The 17,888-nt window shown below is 35.6% G+C and overlaps 1 protein-coding gene across 4 annotated transcripts in view; it reads left to right on the plus strand.

Moving 5' to 3' along the window:
* Positions 1-17,888, plus strand: part of BIRC6 (baculoviral IAP repeat containing 6) — a 174,982-nt gene that overhangs the window by 69,271 nt on the left and 87,823 nt on the right. For all 4 annotated transcript variants that reach the window (XM_014255965.2, XM_014255963.2, XM_014255964.2 and 1 more), the window contains 13 exons: positions 613-828; positions 1,210-1,393; positions 1,779-1,934; positions 2,218-2,351; positions 3,889-4,042; positions 4,820-4,936; positions 5,858-6,012; positions 7,170-7,296; positions 8,121-8,231; positions 10,803-10,936; positions 11,816-11,943; positions 13,983-14,545; positions 17,513-17,688. In XM_014255965.2, coding sequence (XP_014111440.2) covers positions 613-828; positions 1,210-1,393; positions 1,779-1,934; positions 2,218-2,351; positions 3,889-4,042; positions 4,820-4,936; positions 5,858-6,012; positions 7,170-7,296; positions 8,121-8,231; positions 10,803-10,936; positions 11,816-11,943; positions 13,983-14,545; positions 17,513-17,688 — 2,355 coding nt within the window. The remainder of the gene's footprint in view (positions 1-612; positions 829-1,209; positions 1,394-1,778; positions 1,935-2,217; positions 2,352-3,888; positions 4,043-4,819; positions 4,937-5,857; positions 6,013-7,169; positions 7,297-8,120; positions 8,232-10,802; positions 10,937-11,815; positions 11,944-13,982; positions 14,546-17,512; positions 17,689-17,888) is intronic.

The raw sequence follows: 17,888 nt of genomic DNA on the forward strand, positions 1-17,888 counted from the left end.
CTGCTAAATGAATGCCCTTGGTGGATGAGAGGATTAATAAAAGCACCTTCTTTTCTCCATCGCATGTAGGCCCTCTGTCAAAAAGGTTGTAGTTCAGAGCCATGATCAAAAATCAAACTAGTTCAATTTATGGTATGGCTAATGCATACTTTATATAATGGCACTATTAAGAAATTTAGAAATTACTGATGATTTATTAAATTTGAAGAACTGAAATGTCACTGTTCTTGTAGGAGTAAATTTCCTTATTGACTATTTTTGTATCCAGTTTGCTTTATGGTAACTGTAGCTTTATGTACAGGTGTGGAAATATGAAAGAAACTTTGAAAATATGTATTTTCAATATGTGTTATGGCATACATAAGGCTTAATTGGCACTTCTGCAGAACTGAATTTGATTATGCATTTGTCATCTAAGATAACATGCTGCCAAAACAAATTTCTGCCAATAAAGCCTTAATTCCATTCCAGATTCTCATATATTTTTAGACTTTCTTTTATTTTTTTAAGAAGTTCCACAGTCTCTGTTATTGCTGCCACACTGATTCATTGGGAAAAGATTTAGAGGCCAGTTTTAAACTGTAACTGTTGTTTCAAATTTAATTTCTGCAGCACTTCAAGGACTTAATACGCTTGCGTCGAACTGCAGAATGGCCTCGTTCTTCTTTAGATACGGAAGTATCAACAGCAAAGGAAACTCCAGAAATTGAACCACTTCCCTTTACACTGGCACATGAACGTTGCATTTCTGTAGTGCAAAAGCTGGCACTCTTTCTCTTGTCCATGGACTTTACTTGTCATGCAGATTTACTTCTTTTTGTTTGTAAGGTAAACAGAATATGGAACATCACTATGTAGCTGCAGCAGCAACCGCATTGAATTAGTTTTCTATTAATGCTTTTTTGCTTGTTTGCTTGTAAAAATCAGCTGCAGCACTAAAATTTCTAATCATTTATGGTGAGGTAGTTTTTCTGATCTGTCACTTTTTGTGTGATTTACACTATGGTGGCTTCAGACTTGCATGGAAAAATTAACTTTAAAAAAATATATTCATGTAATTACACTCATAAAATTCTAAAGTGTGGGCTGGTAAAAATACCTGATTTATTTGTAAGCAAAATCTAATAATCATAGAAAATAAAGTTACTATATACCTTCATAGGGCTAACTATGAATAGGCATATATTTAACTTTCTTCTTTTTTAATAGGTTCTTGCTAGAATTGCAAATGCTACAAGACCAACAATTCATTTATGCGAGATTGTAAATGAGACTCAATTAGAACGATTATTGCTGCTTCTTGTTGGAACTGACTTCAACAGAGGAGACATCTCTTGGGGAGGAGCATGGGCTCAGTATTCTCTGACTTGTATGCTACAGGATATTCTAGCAGGTTTGTTTTAAGTTCATATTCTTCAAAAGATATCTTGCACTTGAATCTTTCTTCATTTAATATTTTGGAGGTGGGGTTTTCACTATGTTAGAATCTGCTGATACAATACAAATTACAATAATAAACCCCAAGGAAATCATAACATTTAGATTAGTGTGTAAAAATGTGATTTAGAGTTGCAATTGGAGTGACTTGTGCATTGAAAAGCTCATTTTTATGTGACCCTGATTATTTGAAAATTATTCAGAACTCTTCCCCTTGAGGAAATAGCCCCCAGAGAATTTAGGGTTAGATGAAAAAATGACAGTTGGCATAGACACTAGGATGTTAATTTGTAATGGGAATAAAGCTTGAAATGAACTTGTCTGCTAAATTTAATACCTAGGAGAGTTGTTGGCACCTATAGCAGCTGAAGCTATGGAAGAGAGTGCTTTGGGAGAAGATGCTGGAGCTTCGGCTGGAGATTCTGATGACTCTCTCCAGCAGTCCACAGTGCAGTTAGTGGAAACCATAGATGAGCCTTTGACACATGACATCACAGGTAAATTATTCCATAATTTTGTACTTATGTATTTATTGAAAAGAAAAAAAAAAGTTGACTCACCTATTAAGATATCAGTAAAAGACTTTTTGGTGATAGCATAAATAGTTTCTGATAATATAGGCAGATTGAGTAATTCTTCAAGTTAGTTTTACATCTGACTAGTAAATTCTTATTTTTCCTATTATTTTTAAAAAGACAACTTGATCGCATATTTTAACTTTTTACATCCTTGTTTTATAATTTTTGCTTGCTAGAGTTAATACTCTTTTAATGATTCAAGGTGCCCCTCCCTTGTCATCATTGGAAAAAGATAAGGACATTGATCTTGAATTGCTGCAAGACCTGATGGAAGTCGATATTGATCCTTTAGATATTGATTTGGAAAAGGATCCCCTTGCAGCCAAAGTCTTCAAGGTATGTCACACCTAAATTTTCAGGATAACCTTTACATGTGAGATAGAAAAATCCTTACTCTCTTACAGTTCTTCAGTAGTAGAATTTAGTGTCTTAAACCTGCTGCTGGTTTTTTATAATGTTTAATGTGGAATGACAGGCAAGAATATAAATTTTCATATCTCAGTTGACCACAAAATATTTTGCTTTTGCATGAAGGTACTGGTGTAAACAAGAGGTTCTGAGTTTACTCACACTTTAGCAGGTGTTAAAGACAACAAAAGCATAGTAGAAAAATACTTGTGTTGTCCTTTTTTTAAGAATAGAGCACCATTTCTGTGACTGATCTGAAGATAAGTTTATATTGTTAATATTGTATTTAAAAAAGGAAGGCAGTAGCTTGTGCTTGTATTGGCTTTAGACTATGAAGAGAAGCAGCTTAACTTCAAAATTTACTTTACTGAGGGACAAGAAAATTGCTAAGTACTTTTATAGTTAAAATGAAGGCTAAACATACACGTTGTACAATTACAATATTGTCAATGTATGCGAAAAACCAAAAGTATTTAGATTTTTAAAGAAATACGCTGTTTATAAGTAAATATTGACTGTCTTTGTTTAGAAAGAAGACATTTGGAGTTTTTCCATGCCTCTGACTATTGACTTAAACCTCTTGTTTGAATTAACCTAAATGATCTGTCTCACCACTTGCTCAGAAAACACAGAATTTTTTTTCTGTAGTCCCTCATATATCCTTCCATCTATTACCTATAATTTAGAGATTTTTTTTCCTTAAACCTCATTCTGCTGCCAAAAATTATAACTACTGCTGAATTTGTATTACTGATCGTTTCCTGTCTTCTTTAGTCTCCTATCATGTCATGTGACAGTACTCTTTAGTCAGCTTTACCCAAGATACCTAAATTGTCTTATTACCTGCTTTGATGTCTACCAAAAAACAGCCATAAAACTACTGCTTCATTCTTAATACTTCTAATAATTGCTTCCATATCTGTAAAATGACAGTTGGTATTGGATCTCACCATTAAAAAAAACAGCAAATACAAATTGCCTTTATACAGTGTGATATTACTTTTTTTCCTTGTGATCCATATGCTTTCTTAGTGTCTTAAATTATGACACAAGTAGAGATTACTCAACTGTTTCTTTTTGTGAGCCTCACTGAGGTTTCAAGGTACTTAATTAGTACAGTTAATAGTATAGTATTCTGTCTTGAGAGCTCCTCAGAATATCTGTGTAATACTCCCAAATTTACAATATGGTACAAATGTGTGAAGAAAAATTGATGAAAACATTTTCAAATTGTCTTCTTGAATCTTTGAGGAAGCTAACTACATTGCTGGATTTTGACTATTGCTAAGGATTCAGTAGCTTATGCTGCAATAAGAATTGAAACAATTTTCTAAAACTATTGGAACTAATCTTCTGGTTTTAATTTTCATTAACTTCAAATTTTGCTGTTAGTAATTTAAAACTTCTGGCAATGTAAAGATTTGCTGTTTATTGTTTTTCCTTGTTTTTTTGTTTGTTTTTTAAGCCTATAAGCAGCACCTGGTACGATTACTGGGGTGCTGAATATGGCACCTACAATTATAATCCTTACATTGGTGGTGTTGGAATTCCAGTTGCCAAACCACCTGTAACTACAGAGAAAAATGGATCACAAACTGTCAGCATATCAGTCTCTCAAGGTAAGCAATGAATTCAAGTTCTCTTTGGGGTCTTTTTTCTGTAATACTGTGTTTGACACCTTAGGACAAGAAATTATTATAGCAATATCTGTGTATTTTAAGGTGAAAGAATTGCATTTTACATATGCCACATTTTTTTTCCTGTAGTAACTGAGAGACTATAATGTGAAAGCTACATTTAAAAAAGCCCAACATAGCAGAAAATCTAATTTTCTAAACATTTTGGAATGCACTTGTAGGCAGTTTTAAATCTTTCCCATTTTCTCAAGAAATTTTGGAAGCTCTTTTCTAGTTGGCTCTACCCCAAAGGAGTGAAGTGGCACACTTGTTTCGTTTGTAGGAGTACTACTGAACTGGGTGATAGAGTTTTCTTCTGCCACACTGGGAAAAACAACTTTTTGGTTCTCATTTGAGAGCTATTGCCTTAGGAAGAAATGACTTGAACATATGCAGATTGCCATGTGTGATAGTAAAGGGACTGTGGAAAGAAATATGGGTGTGTTTCACAGAAATACTGTGTTTTCATAATTAAATGTTTCAGGTCTGTAAGAATGTTATAGAAAGAGGAACAAATTAAAGATGAGATTAGCTCAGTTGTTCAGAGCTTGGTGGTGATAACACCCAAGGTTGTGGGTCCAATCCCCATACGGGCTATTCACTTTGGAGTTGGACTTGGTGATCCTTGTGGGTCCCCTCCAATTCTAAATATTCTGTGGTTCTGTAATTACGTATGTCCTTGATATAACTCAGATTTACCTTTTCTGTTGCCTTCTGTAGCTTTAGATGCACGTCTCGAAGTTGGACTTGAGCAGCAGGCTGAGCTGATGCTGAAAATGATGTCCACACTGGAGGCTGATTCCATTTTACAAGCATTAACAAACACATCTCCTACATGTAACTACATGTTGTCAAATCATTCTCTTCATATAACGATCATAAAATTTGAATTTGAAATTTGTAGTAATGTTTTCTGCAGTCACGTGGTAGCTTAGAAAAAGTTACATTTTGCTTGAATTTTCTTATTAGGCTGAACTTCAGAGATAGTTCTTTATTCAGATTTTTTAATAACTTACATGCCTGTCTTTAAGATGTTTTGTGAAACAGTCAACTATGCATGTGGATTATGCTGCAAAGGAGGGAAAGTTTTCATTTTTACGTTTAAGTGCAAGTGAATATTAAGCTTCCTGTGTAGCTTCATTCCAAGTGTTTGAAAGCTAAAGAGCATTTGACAGTTACACCTACTAAGTGAAGAAAGTGAAAATACTTGAATACAATTTTGAACTCATCTGTTCAGTGAGCTTTATGTTACAAAAACACAGAGTATTTTACTTTGGAACCTTTTTCCAGTGAGTTGTGCTGCACATCTTATTAAAATGTGTTTCTTTGCAGCCCTCTGGATACCTTAATGTGCATGCAGTTGTTGGTTGAGTATGTAGTGAATGCAGTAAGTTTAGTGACATCTTCAGACTTTATTCTCTGGAAGTTCATTATTGTCTGCAACAATTGTACTGTAATGCATGAAAGAGATGTTCCAATTGTTTCTCTTACCATTGTGTTGCCAGGACACTGCTGTAGTAGCAGTGTGGACTCAGTTCCAAAGTTTTTGTGAAGATGGAAATGTCAGATATTCAAGGATGTCACTCCTATGGTAGTCAGTAGTCCAATTCAACAGAACACTATGTTGAATATATTCTTCTAATTTATAAAAAAGTGTATTTGACTTAAATATAAAATGCAAGGAAATAAGTATGAAATCACTTCTGGCAACTTTTCAAGGTAATTCATGAAGGGATGGTACCCTGTTTTGTTTTCTAGTGACACAGTCTCCCAGTGGCACAGATGATTCATTGCTGAGGGGATTACATGCTGCTAACCAAAATGCCCAGCTGATTGTGCAGTTGTCATCTATACCTATGCTGAGCACATGCTTCAACAAACTCTTTTCCATGCTACAAGTCCACCATGTTCAGGTAGAGAATTTTGAAATTTAGATGTTCTGATAGTATTTATCTCTAAATTTGAGAGTTGTTTTCCTCTACTTCTTGCTACTTAGGATTCAAGTAATCTGTTATGTTAGGTGCTTTATCACTTATGAATATGTCACGGACATCAGTACCGATAATGTAATAAACAAGGTGCTGAAAGCTTTTGTCAAATAGGACATTGCTTGTTATAGTGGGACACTGGTATACATTTTCATATGTAAAAACAAGTTTGTATGTCCACTGAATGGTAATTGTTTGCTTATTGATGAAAAATGTCTCTTAAGTTACACTTGATGACAAGTTGAGACTTGTGGAGGTTTTCAAAACCCAGTTGAATAAACCCCCAAGCATCCAAGTCTATCTTCTTTGGCATTTCTTTGAGCAGATTGGATTGGATAACTTGCAAAGTTTCCTTCTGAATTATCCAATGATCCTATATGTTAATAGCAAATTTAAAAGTTTGCTTTTTGAAAAGACATTGCTTTAGCAATGCTTTTCTTGATTCATACAAAGGAATGCCATGCATGCTGTAATGATTAGATGGCTGCCTGCCTCTTGATATTTTGATAGATTGGTTGAGTCCATCCCTCAGTTGTTCTTTAAATACCTCATCCAAATACAGTTTCTTGTGTAAACATCCTTGATGCTTCCCCAGAATATCTAAAGAGCTATTTTCCTCAGGGGAATTACTCAGAGAAAGCATCATTCTCTCTGAGGTTTCTCATTAAATAAATGGGCCTTCTAAATAATTTTGGTTGATGGGGAAACATCATTTTAATAGCATTCCAAAAGCTTCCATGCAAACCTGTAAGCCTGTACAGGTCACAGGTATAAGGTTATGATAAAGGTATTTCTGAATAGAGTGTAAAGCTGCATTTTCTTAACACAAGTTTGAAGAAACTTCTTAAGAGAAGCTATTTGGAAGAAATCAATTACAAAAACAATAGCATAAGCATTTGTTAGCTAGGCTGAATTTGCCTTGAATATTATGTTTAGCAGAATTTTTAAATCCAGTAAAGGAGAGAGTGTGTGTGTGCAGTGGAATAGTAGTAGCAGCTGAGAATGTAGATCAGGCTTTTAAAATTAAAACTTCGATGGAGTTATGAATTTTGGTCTCATAGTGAAGTTTGTTTCTCTTTCAGCTTGAATCCCTGTTGCAGCTGTGGCTCACATTAAGCCTGAATTCCAGCTCCTCTGGAAGTAAAGATAGTGGTGCTGATATTTTCCTTTATAATGCTAACCGAATACCTGTTGTTTCCCTGAACCAAGGTAAAATACATTAAATATGGGAAATAAGTTTGGGTTTGTTTTTCTTTTTAATACTCAATTTTTGCTAATAAGCAAAAAGTATTGCAGTAAGTATATTTGATAAGATCAGTGTTGAGAGAATTTCTGTGTTCTTATTAAAGAACTTTTGGTCTCATTTCCTTCTTGAAGTGAAAAATACATTGCTAGTGTGTAACTGAGAATTGATTAGTTCAATTTTTATAAAGTTTATTAGAAATGAAATGGTAAAATTTGTGGTTCTTAACTGATAATTATTCTCAAGAGGACTCATTAAAATATACTTTTTAGTCTGAGATGAACAGTGCAACTGTATGCACTTTTCTGTTGAATTTCATCTCCTTTATACCATCCTATGATTTCTCCCTCAATGAAGGGGTCAGCAGAATGGGAAAGCTCCATTACTGTTAACTACTAATCTAATATGAAGACATGCTGAATTTTTTTTTCTTGCAATATGTTATACTATATAATTAAGAAAGTCTGTTCTATCTTGTGGTGATAGTCCAAAATGTTAATGCCTGATATAATGAACCCATTACACTGACTTACATGAGAACATTTGAAACCAGTTTCTTTGCATCGTTTTCTTTGAGATGTCAGGGACTCTGCACACACTGTAGAAGGTTCTGTGAAGTGTTGGTGAGGTTTCTTTTCCTAATTTCCTGCAACAGTGGTTGGCAAAATGAAAAGAATGCAAGGAACAATAATATTAATAACAATAATCAGCATAGCACCTTACAGTAAAAAATAGAAATGTATTGAAACCTTGAAGATTAAAACTTGGAAAAAACTGTGTTTCTTGACAGCTTCAGTAACTAGCTTCCTGTCAGTTCTGGCATGGTATCCTAATACTTTACTCCGGACATGGTGCCTTGTGCTTCACAGCCTAACGCTCATGACAAATATGCAGCTTAATGGTAAGTTTGGTTAGTTTTCTTACGTTGACAGTTTTAATGACGTACAAGTGAGTGTTCATTCCATCAAAAGACTTCCAGAATATTCCTTTTGTAATATATATACTTTTGTTCTCCATTAACTCTGGTCTTTTCAAGAGTGAGCTTCTTGAATTGCTTCTACCATGGGAAATAGAAACCTTTATAGTAAGAGAAAATGTCATTGTAAGTCATCATTGTATTCCAAAACAACATTTTGGGACTAGCTAATGATCCTTGGGAATTAGTTTTGAAGTATGAGAAGCAGCAGAGACGAATGATTAAATTACTGTGAGTGAGACTTAAGTTTTTCTGACAGAGTAGGAATATTTTTGTAAATATGCAGGTACCAGTCACTGGTTAGGTTAAGCTATCTGAAAATAATCCCCTAGCAGCTGAATCTACTAAAATAGAAATCCAGCCATTTCATTTCCCTATGCATACCAGTAGATCTCACATTCTCTATATTGCTCCATAGCACACTAGAAATAATCTCACTTTGTGAATGAGATTTTGCCACAAGACTGATAGAAATTAAAGGAAGCAGTTTCTAAAAGTTGCTTATGAATAATTTTTTTTTAATTTGCCATTTCAAATCATTGACTTTAAGATGCACTTCGTTCTTAAAATTTTTACTTTGTCCCCTTTCTGTGATGTTATTTAGAGATCAGTCTCACAAAAATCTGAAATTTTTGCTGTCAGGTGAAGAAGTAGAGCTGCAAAAAACTAATGAAAGAGACCTATTATGCACAAACTTAGACTTCACTCTTATTCTTAGTATTTGAGAATAGAACATGGCCTAATTTCTGGTATAACTGCTTTCAGTTAACAAGCACATGGACTGTCAACTCTTCAGTTTGTATCTGTAGACTGGCAAAAATTTCCAAAATTTATGTAGTGTGCATCACTAGGATCACATGTGAATGTCTTGCAAGTGTTATGAGGCTCAGTGTTCTTCTCTGACACTGACAGGCAACTGCATGTTTGCAAGAGTTTCTTTGGTAGTTGCCTGAGATCAGTAGGTGAATAAAAACCTCCTTGGAAGCAACCCCTGTGGTTCATGGCAGGCACTTGAGCATATGAATGTGGTTGTGCATTTTTTGTATGCAGGCTTGTGAGTTGGAGTTGTGTTGGGAAGGGTTGGAGATGCAAGTGTCATGATCTGTCCCTAAAAGGCTGGGTCACAAGTTCTTGTTAATTCATCCCTTAGGGTGGATTAGAGTGAAACAGCACTACTGAGTGATCAGTGTTCATTTATATATATGTATATATAAATGTGAGGGAGAGAGATGTACATATGTATCTAAAATAAACCTGCATAGCAGGTTTATTTTTACAAAAATTTGGTTGTAATGAAGAGGAGGTATATAGCTGTTACGGTTATTATCTGTAAAAATGAAACCAGAAATATAAAGATATCTCTTAGGAAAAACATATGAGGGAAAAAAAGAAAATGTAAGAGTAGATTGGGGAGAGGAAATGTATCGCCACCTGTGGATCCAGAGACAAGATTTGATTTTTGCAATTTAGAGATCCATTGGTGGAATTGATGGTCACAGTTTTGATCCATCCAGCGTGGGGGAAGCCTAGGAAATAGAGCTCAATGAGTTAATACGCATTCAAGTTCAGGTGGGAATGCCCAGGTACCCCCACTGGGGGAGAGTTCTGCACTATCTGATGCAGCATGAGATCATGCACAAACTTACGGTGGAAGGCCCCATAAATTAGTCTGGGGGCACTTTGGGGGTCTTTGATGGTTTGACACCACCTAAGACATGACAGGCGTCGTGTTAAAATCAGTGTAGTTGAGTCAGTTACACCTTATCAGAAGAGATGAACACCTTCAGGCTTCCGTGTGAATGTCTCTATAACTCCCCCAGGGAGGAGTTGTACACCTGTGCCAGTCGTGAATGGGAGAACATTGGCATGATGGCATTTATCAAAAAGCATTGTCCCACTTCTGCAGGATCTGTTTCATATCATGCTTTATTCCGTGTTTTGAACTGATTCAGTATACTACTACTGCAAGAATAAGACTTCACATTCAGTAAAGCTCATTTGTTTGATCACTGAAGGGTGTATTTTAATTCAAATTCCAGTCTTCAGAGTTCTTATCTGTTAAGCTCCCTACAGTTTTATTCTGAGAAGTCTTTGCATGTGCCAAGAACAAAAATACTGTGATTGTTTACAAGGTAACAGAACACTTCGTCTCTGTCTGGCAAATTAAAAAATGCATTTGAACCTTACTGAAGCGTTGGACTAACAAAAAGAGACAAATCAAAAACATCTGTATGTATTGCACCTACAAAATTAATCTCTATTTTCAGGAATATTGCCTTGGCAAGCTTGGAACACTGATTGGATGGTTTTGGGGCTTTGTATCTGTACTTACTGGAAAACTCAGAATTGTAGTCCAGAATAAGAAGGTTTTGGTAGCTGATTTAGAGGAGAATATTTCCACATCATGAAATAAATATAAGGGATTTGCACAATAAGTGTTTGATTTACACTTAATGTTTAAGATTACGCATATAATTTTATGTCTTTATTTTTAAGCTGGTCCAAGCAGTGCCATTGGAGCTCAGGAAAGTACTGCCCAATTGTTGGTGTCAGATCCCAACCTAATTCATGTGTTGGTGAAATTTCTTTCTGGCACTAACCCTCATGGAACAAATCAACACAGTCCACAGGTAATGAGCAATTAAAACAAGAGAAAAACATTCTGCAATAGGATTTCAAGACACTTCACAGAAATACATGTTCATTCATAATGAATTATATCCTTGTTTCTTCTTCTAGTTAGAGTCTTAGTTGGTTCTGATGAGCAGTCATAGGGAAGTTCATGTTGTTGATATACTCTCAGTAAGGCTGGTATGTTTTCACAACTCTCTGGAGACTTGCCACAGGGAGAGGATGGATGCCATATGTGAATGGAGTGTTCCATTCAGTTACTTTCCCAAAATCCTGTTGGGTTGGGATAAAAATGCCAATAAAGATTAAGTTTTAATATTTAAAAATCCTGAATTTAAAATTACACTTTCATTTTCTGCCTATTTTGGAATTAATTTGGTATCTACTACCTCCTAATTTCAGTTAATGTTTTCTTGCTTTTTTCAATCTTTGAAATATCTACGAACAGTGTTTTAAAAAAAGCCCTGGTAGTTCCAGAGGTTTTTTTCCCAACAAATTTTCAAGAAAATACATAGTCATTTCCAGAACTTTAACACTGCACAGTGTCATTAAAGTACTCACTTAAGTATGTAGTTTGTGAAAGAACATTCAGATTAGCTCAGAAGTGGATTCTGTATGGGATATAGTTTGCATTACTGAAAAGAGAGTCTCAAGCTGAAAAACAAGTCTTAGACAAAAAAATGAATTTCTTGTTTTTAACTTATGATTAATAATAGAAAAACATGTAATATAAATGGATACACATTATTTCTGTAAAAATGCTGTAAAATCTTTCAGAAAGCAATACTATGCAATACTTTCCTGTTCTTAGAAGATGTTAATGTTCTTGAAGGCATTTCAGTTATATGTAATACTTCCTAAAATGTCTTTTCTTCTAGGTTGGGCCAACAGCAACACAAGCTATGCAAGAATTTCTTACTCGATTACAAGTGCACCTTTCTTCAACTTGTCCTCAGATGTTCAGTGAATTTTTATTGAAATTAATACATATACTTTCAACAGAAAGGTAAATCTTACATTTTTGTTTTCTTTCATACTCTCATTTTCTATAAAATCTGTGTGATTGTGTATCATAACTCAGATGTGTATGTGCCTTGTCATACTATCAAGTTACGTGATAATGGAAATTGTCTTTGTTGCTGCAGCACTACCAGCAGGATCTGGGCTGCTCCTGGCACATGGGAAGGGGAATTGACACACAGCTGTCTATGTGAGGGACTGTCAAAAGAGGCACTAAAATTTTGGACTGATTTTATTTAAAGCTAAGATGTAAACCTTGTTGAAGTAATTCCCTAAAGTAAGGACACCGTTGATGAGCCTACCTATTAAAAAAACTATTCTGAGAGGACTGAATTAATGAAAGATTCCAGCAATTATTCATAGATTGTGAAAATAGTAGATGGCTTTTCTCACATGGTAGGATGTATTATGAAAATGCGTAGTTCTATATATGCAATATACATTTTTATCAATTTATCTTTGGTGACTTTTTTCTCTCCACACGACAATGGAAAACATCCTTTGTCCCACTCTCCTGGGGCCTATTGCTGCCCACTAGTGTAGAGAAGTGCGTCTGGCCAGGGGAGAGATAAGAGCTGATGGCCAGTCTTTCACAGTTCTGTTTTCTCAAGGCAAGGCCAAGGGGCACAAGACTCTGTCTCCAGTGGTACACTGAAAATATGGCAATTGTTTAGTCTGAGGTACAGTAGGAAGCATTTCTTTCTGGTATTGATGTTCTGCTCATCTCCAGACAAAGGCTTCATAAAATTAGGGATGAGCTTCCTCAGTTCTGGGTTCCCAGTAGGTGGCACTTTGGTGTTATCTATTCTTTAATCTTACAGAAAATGGTTTCTGCCTTCTCCAAGAGATTTTGCCTTTGTAACTTAAATTATTAGAGTGGTGTTTACCAGGTTATATTGATGATCAGTGATTTCTACAAGACATGTCATAATACAATAAAAACATTAATTCACAGTGAATCTTGGAGTGTGTGTCTGCATGCCAGCTTTGTTTAAAATAAGCTAATGAGACCACTGGAAGGGTGGTTTTTGAAACATGTTTGGGTTTTTTTGTGAAATGCTGTGAAATGGAAGCAAAGCACCAGGAAGGGATTTAGGTGGTTATTTCTAAGAACACAGGTAATTACTGAATTGTACTGTGTGTGATTATATTAATTGTAAAGAAAAGCCGTATTTTACTGTTAGAATTATTAAATTCCAAATATTTTTTTTCAGAGCTGTTTCTATAATCTGTTTAGTTCTGTATTTAATTTTTAAAGTTAGAATAAGATTAATCAATGTGAAAAGATACAGAGAAGTATGTGAAAATTCAGCAACTAATACAAGTTTTATTTTTCAATAACCTTTCAAAAGGTTCTTTTTGTAATGCACCACTATATGTGCAAAAGCAATTGATAAACTTATTCTTAGGAGAAATCATTCAAGCAGTCAACCTACAAACACCAGCCTGTGATATTTTGAGTATCTTCTCATGGTCTTATGTATATTTACTATCTAGATAGGTAAAACCTGACCATTCTTTTTATCTCTCAGTGGGGAGTTAGTAACTAAATAATCTTCATGATATTGGAGTATTATCTGACTGCTTTCCATGAGATTTTCTTTAAAAAGTAGGAAACTTTTCACCAAGAACTTAACAGGAATGTTCAGTCTATATATAGACTGTTCCAAGTCTTTACCTACAAAATTAACAGAATTGCAAAAAAAAAAAAAAAAGGATGAATCCTAGGCTTTTTCAAAGTTAACCTCTTAGTCCTTAGTAGTATCAGGAAGGTGGTGGCATGAGCAGGTTCTGCAGGCTGTTTAATGACGAGTATATTAAAAAATTGCAGAAGCTTGATGTGGGTGAAAGATTAAATTTTGCTACATGCATTTCTGAAAATAGCTGGATTTTTATTTATCAAAACTCTGGTATGCTTTTTGATTCTTAAAAATCAAGGGAAAAGACCGCACTCAAACAGCCAAACCTGTATAACTTGTAATATCTCTTTCTTCTTTTTTTCTTCTCTCTTTTTTTTTCTTTCAGGGGTGCTTTCCAGACAGGCCAGGGACCATTGGATGCTCAAGTGAAACTCTTGGAATTCACCCTGGAACAGAATTTTGAAGTTGTATCAGTTAGCACTATTTCTGCAGTAATTGAGTCCATAACCTTTCTTGTGCATCATTACATTACGTGTTCAGACAAAGTAATGTCTCGCAGTGGCTCAGACAGCTCTGTGGGTGCTAGAGCATGTTTTGGAGGACTTTTTGCCAATATTATCCGTCCAGGTGATGCCAAAGCAGTTTGTGGAGAAATGACAAGGGATCAACTCATGTTTGATTTATTAAAGCTGATAAACATTTTAGTTCAACTGCCACTTTCCAGTAACCGAGAATACAGTGCCCGTGTTCCAGTGGCAAGCAGTACTACAGACAGTGTGTCTGATGAGGAAAAGGTTTCAGGAGGCAAAGATGGCAATGGAAGCAACCCTAATACTCAAGGATCAACTGCATATGTGGCTGACTTGGTGTTGGCCAACCAACAAATTATGAGCCAGATTTTGTCTGCACTTGGCCAGTGTAACAGCAGCGCCATGGCAATGATTATTGGTAGGTGTTTTCTGAGTAATGTGGAAGGTCTTTTGGGCGGTGAAACATTTAAAACTTATGCAATCTCCTAAGCTGGGTGTAGATGTGAAAGAATGTGTTACAGAAATGACAGGAAAAAAGAGACAAAGGTAAGGGGGAACAGATTGATGAAAAAAGCCCCTGACAGGAGGTGGAAGACAGTAGTTGAAACCAAACAGGAATGTGTTTGGCATTTGAATTTGCTGAATCTCAGAATGCCTAATGTTACGGGACCTATGGAGATGGTCTAGTCCAGCCTTCCTGCACAAACTCAGAGCCTTCCTCAATTGAGAGTGGGTTGCTCAGTACCTTGGTTCAGCTGGGTTTTTAATTCCTCAGGGGTGGGAACTCCACAACTATGGGCAGCCTGTTATAATATTCAATCATTCTTAAAGTAGAAAAGCCTTTTTCTTATGTTTAAGTGGAATTTCCTGTATTTCAGTCTGTGGCCATCACATGCTGCTATGCATGAATTAGGATGAGTCTTCAGTTTGTACAAGACACATTACCTAAGTTTTTTGCTATGTATTGGATGATTTTCCTTTTTTTAAATCACTTTTGGAAAATACAAATTATAATTATGTCCCTTTCATAGAATACCTAAATTTTCCTCTGTTTTACCAGAAATTGCATTAACATCATGTTCCATGTGTTGCAGCCATATAGTTGTGGGTGGGATCTTCCTGCTATGAACTAGTGACGCTTAGGAAGCAAAGTTGCTGTTTGTCAGACATTCTTCTGAGGTGCATTTTCTCAGAGAAACTACCTGTGTTTGTGACTTACTTGTGTGCTGTGATGGTAGCATAGAATTTATTTGCACAAGTTAAACCACTGGCTGAAATACCGTGGATTTCTGCATGTGCAAAATACTTTGCAGGAGGACAGACAAAGACCTGCACTCAATTTCAGGTGTAATAGTTGTAAAATTTTGTTCTCTTTATATCGATTCTCTTGCTTTGAAGCAAATTACTTTGGACTTTTCTGTGCTGCCTCTTTTAAGCAGATACAAAACTTAACCAATGCTATTATCAGGAAACAGTTACTTGTTCAGCGAGCCCCCATGAATATGAGACCAGTGATTTATTTCAGCATGAAAGCAGTTGAGGAAAAGTTAGCTATCTCTAGTAGTCAAATTAAATATGAGGCAGGGTTTGACAAGTCTGGACTGTGCTGTTGGAACCACCCTGAAATTAATTCCAGAGGATCTCCGTCACTTTGTGTAGTTGATGTCATTTTGCAAATACACTATGAACACTGAAAGTATCTTGTTCTGGGAATGGTGGTTTGTTCTGAGTATGTGTTCCTTTGTACTGAAATTCAGATATTCTCCTCAACTTTGATGTCTTTCTAAACCACTGATTTTTGTCCAGCAGTTGTTTCGCATTTTTTAAGGACAGTTTGGAATGATAGTTTTTTCGAACTGCTTTCCATTGAAATTAGGGTTCTGGGCCAGCTGATCCCTTCAATTGATTGTTCTTCCAAAGGGTTTTAAATACAGGTTATTGAAAATAATCTGTCCATTGTATTTTGGGAAGATGTAACACAGCTATTAATTGTGGGTTTAGTTCGTTCAAGAGAAACTAACTACATTAAGCTCTCTCCAGACAATTTCTGTGAACAAAACATTTTGCAAGACTGCAGCCAGGGTTACACAGGATTCAAAAATCAGTTATCAGCGTATAGTAGTAAACATGTAATAACTAATGCAGAATGGAAAGGTGCTACCAGGATAGGTTAGCAAGAAGATGTCTGCAAATGTTACTGATAGGCAGCGGCTCTGATGTCAAAATTTATGTTAATAGTGTTAATTTACTGCATCTGGCAAGCCAGTTGGTCAGGATCCAGGATGACCCTGAGTAATTCACTTGTCACATGAATTTTAAATATTTTTCTTTCTGTTTTTCTTTTTATGACCATTGTGTGTTTCATTATGGTTTTATGCTTTCTAATTGACAAACTGTGAAAATCATACAAATAACAGTATTCACCTCCTGTCCTATCTTGTCCTCATCTGAAGGTACTCCCTCACAGCAAATCCAGCTTCCTTGACTTCAACTCTATCTTTGTTCAGTTTAACTCTCCTAGACTGGACAGAGGCTGGGTCTTAGGATTGCTTTATTTGTTGCTCTGCATGCACTGCTTATCAATATTTGCTCTCTTGACAGTTTAAAGGCAGCCAAAGTACTACACCTAGCAATTCTCTTACCAAAATGTTTCATTGAGGCATGCTCCAAAGATCACTTGAGCACACCAATTTTTATTAGTATTTGTTAGTACAACTTCGTTTCTCTAAATGGAATGGCATTACTCTATGGTTGTCTTACTTATGGTTGATCTTAAAAATCTAAGATCACTTTTAACAGTTCTTCTAGATCAAAGTCATATGATTTATAAGACAGTTGAATTTATGGAAGTAATCTCTTCCATGGCAAGACTATTATTTTGTTTTCTGTCTGTAATCTCAGCAATGTGTAGTCAATATTGCTGATAATTTTTAGTCAGAAAATTGTTATGAATAAATCCTGAGCTTTAATAGTGAGAAGCAGAATTCCAGGAGAGGTATTTCTGATAGAAATAATGTGTGTTAAATGTTTGGGGAGGTTTTTGGAAGCACAAGGGCACTTCATGATTATCTGAAAAAAATCTTAGATGTCATTTGCTTCTAGCTAGGAGTGATTCCAATCCTTGTAGTTACCCTATTTCCTTCACTAATTACACTCATTTTTATGGTCTGATTTGATTTAAATTTCTTGACTACCTGGGTAAAGTCTTCCTATACATATATATATATATATCTGGGAACACTAATTTTAAGTCCAATGATCCTGAAAACTGGTCCATTTGTACTTTGTAAAATCCATGTGAATATTTGAATATTCTTGAGTTCTCTTATGTGCTGTTAACGGTTTGTTAGGTCTCAGTTTGTGATCTTTGTCTGTTTTCATTCAGGTGCAAGTGGCTTACATCTGACTAAGCATGAGAACTTTCATGGTGGCTTAGATGCAATATCAGTTGGAGATGGGTTGTTCACTATCCTGACAACACTTAGTAAGAAAGCAACAACAGTTCAAGTGATGCTTCAGCCTATTCTTACCTACATGGCCTGTGGGTACATGGGAAGGCAGGTAAGTTCCCTTAGGCTTGATGTGCTTCAAGGTAGTTGATTCTGTAATCAGTAATAAGGTCAGAAAACTAAAGTATTGCTATGTAAAAGAAATGTTAACATTTTTACAACCTTGCTTCATTTGGGTGCTGAAGTTAGGAAGCCTCTCTCTGTCGCCCATGGTAGAGGGAGAGAGTTTTCTCTAAGGACATTTTGACATTC

This window comes from Pseudopodoces humilis, chromosome 3, assembly GCF_049639895.1.
Source record: "Pseudopodoces humilis isolate 2021_Gansu_Grassland_sample_001 chromosome 3, ASM4963989v1, whole genome shotgun sequence".
NCBI lineage: Eukaryota > Metazoa > Chordata > Aves > Passeriformes > Paridae > Pseudopodoces > Pseudopodoces humilis.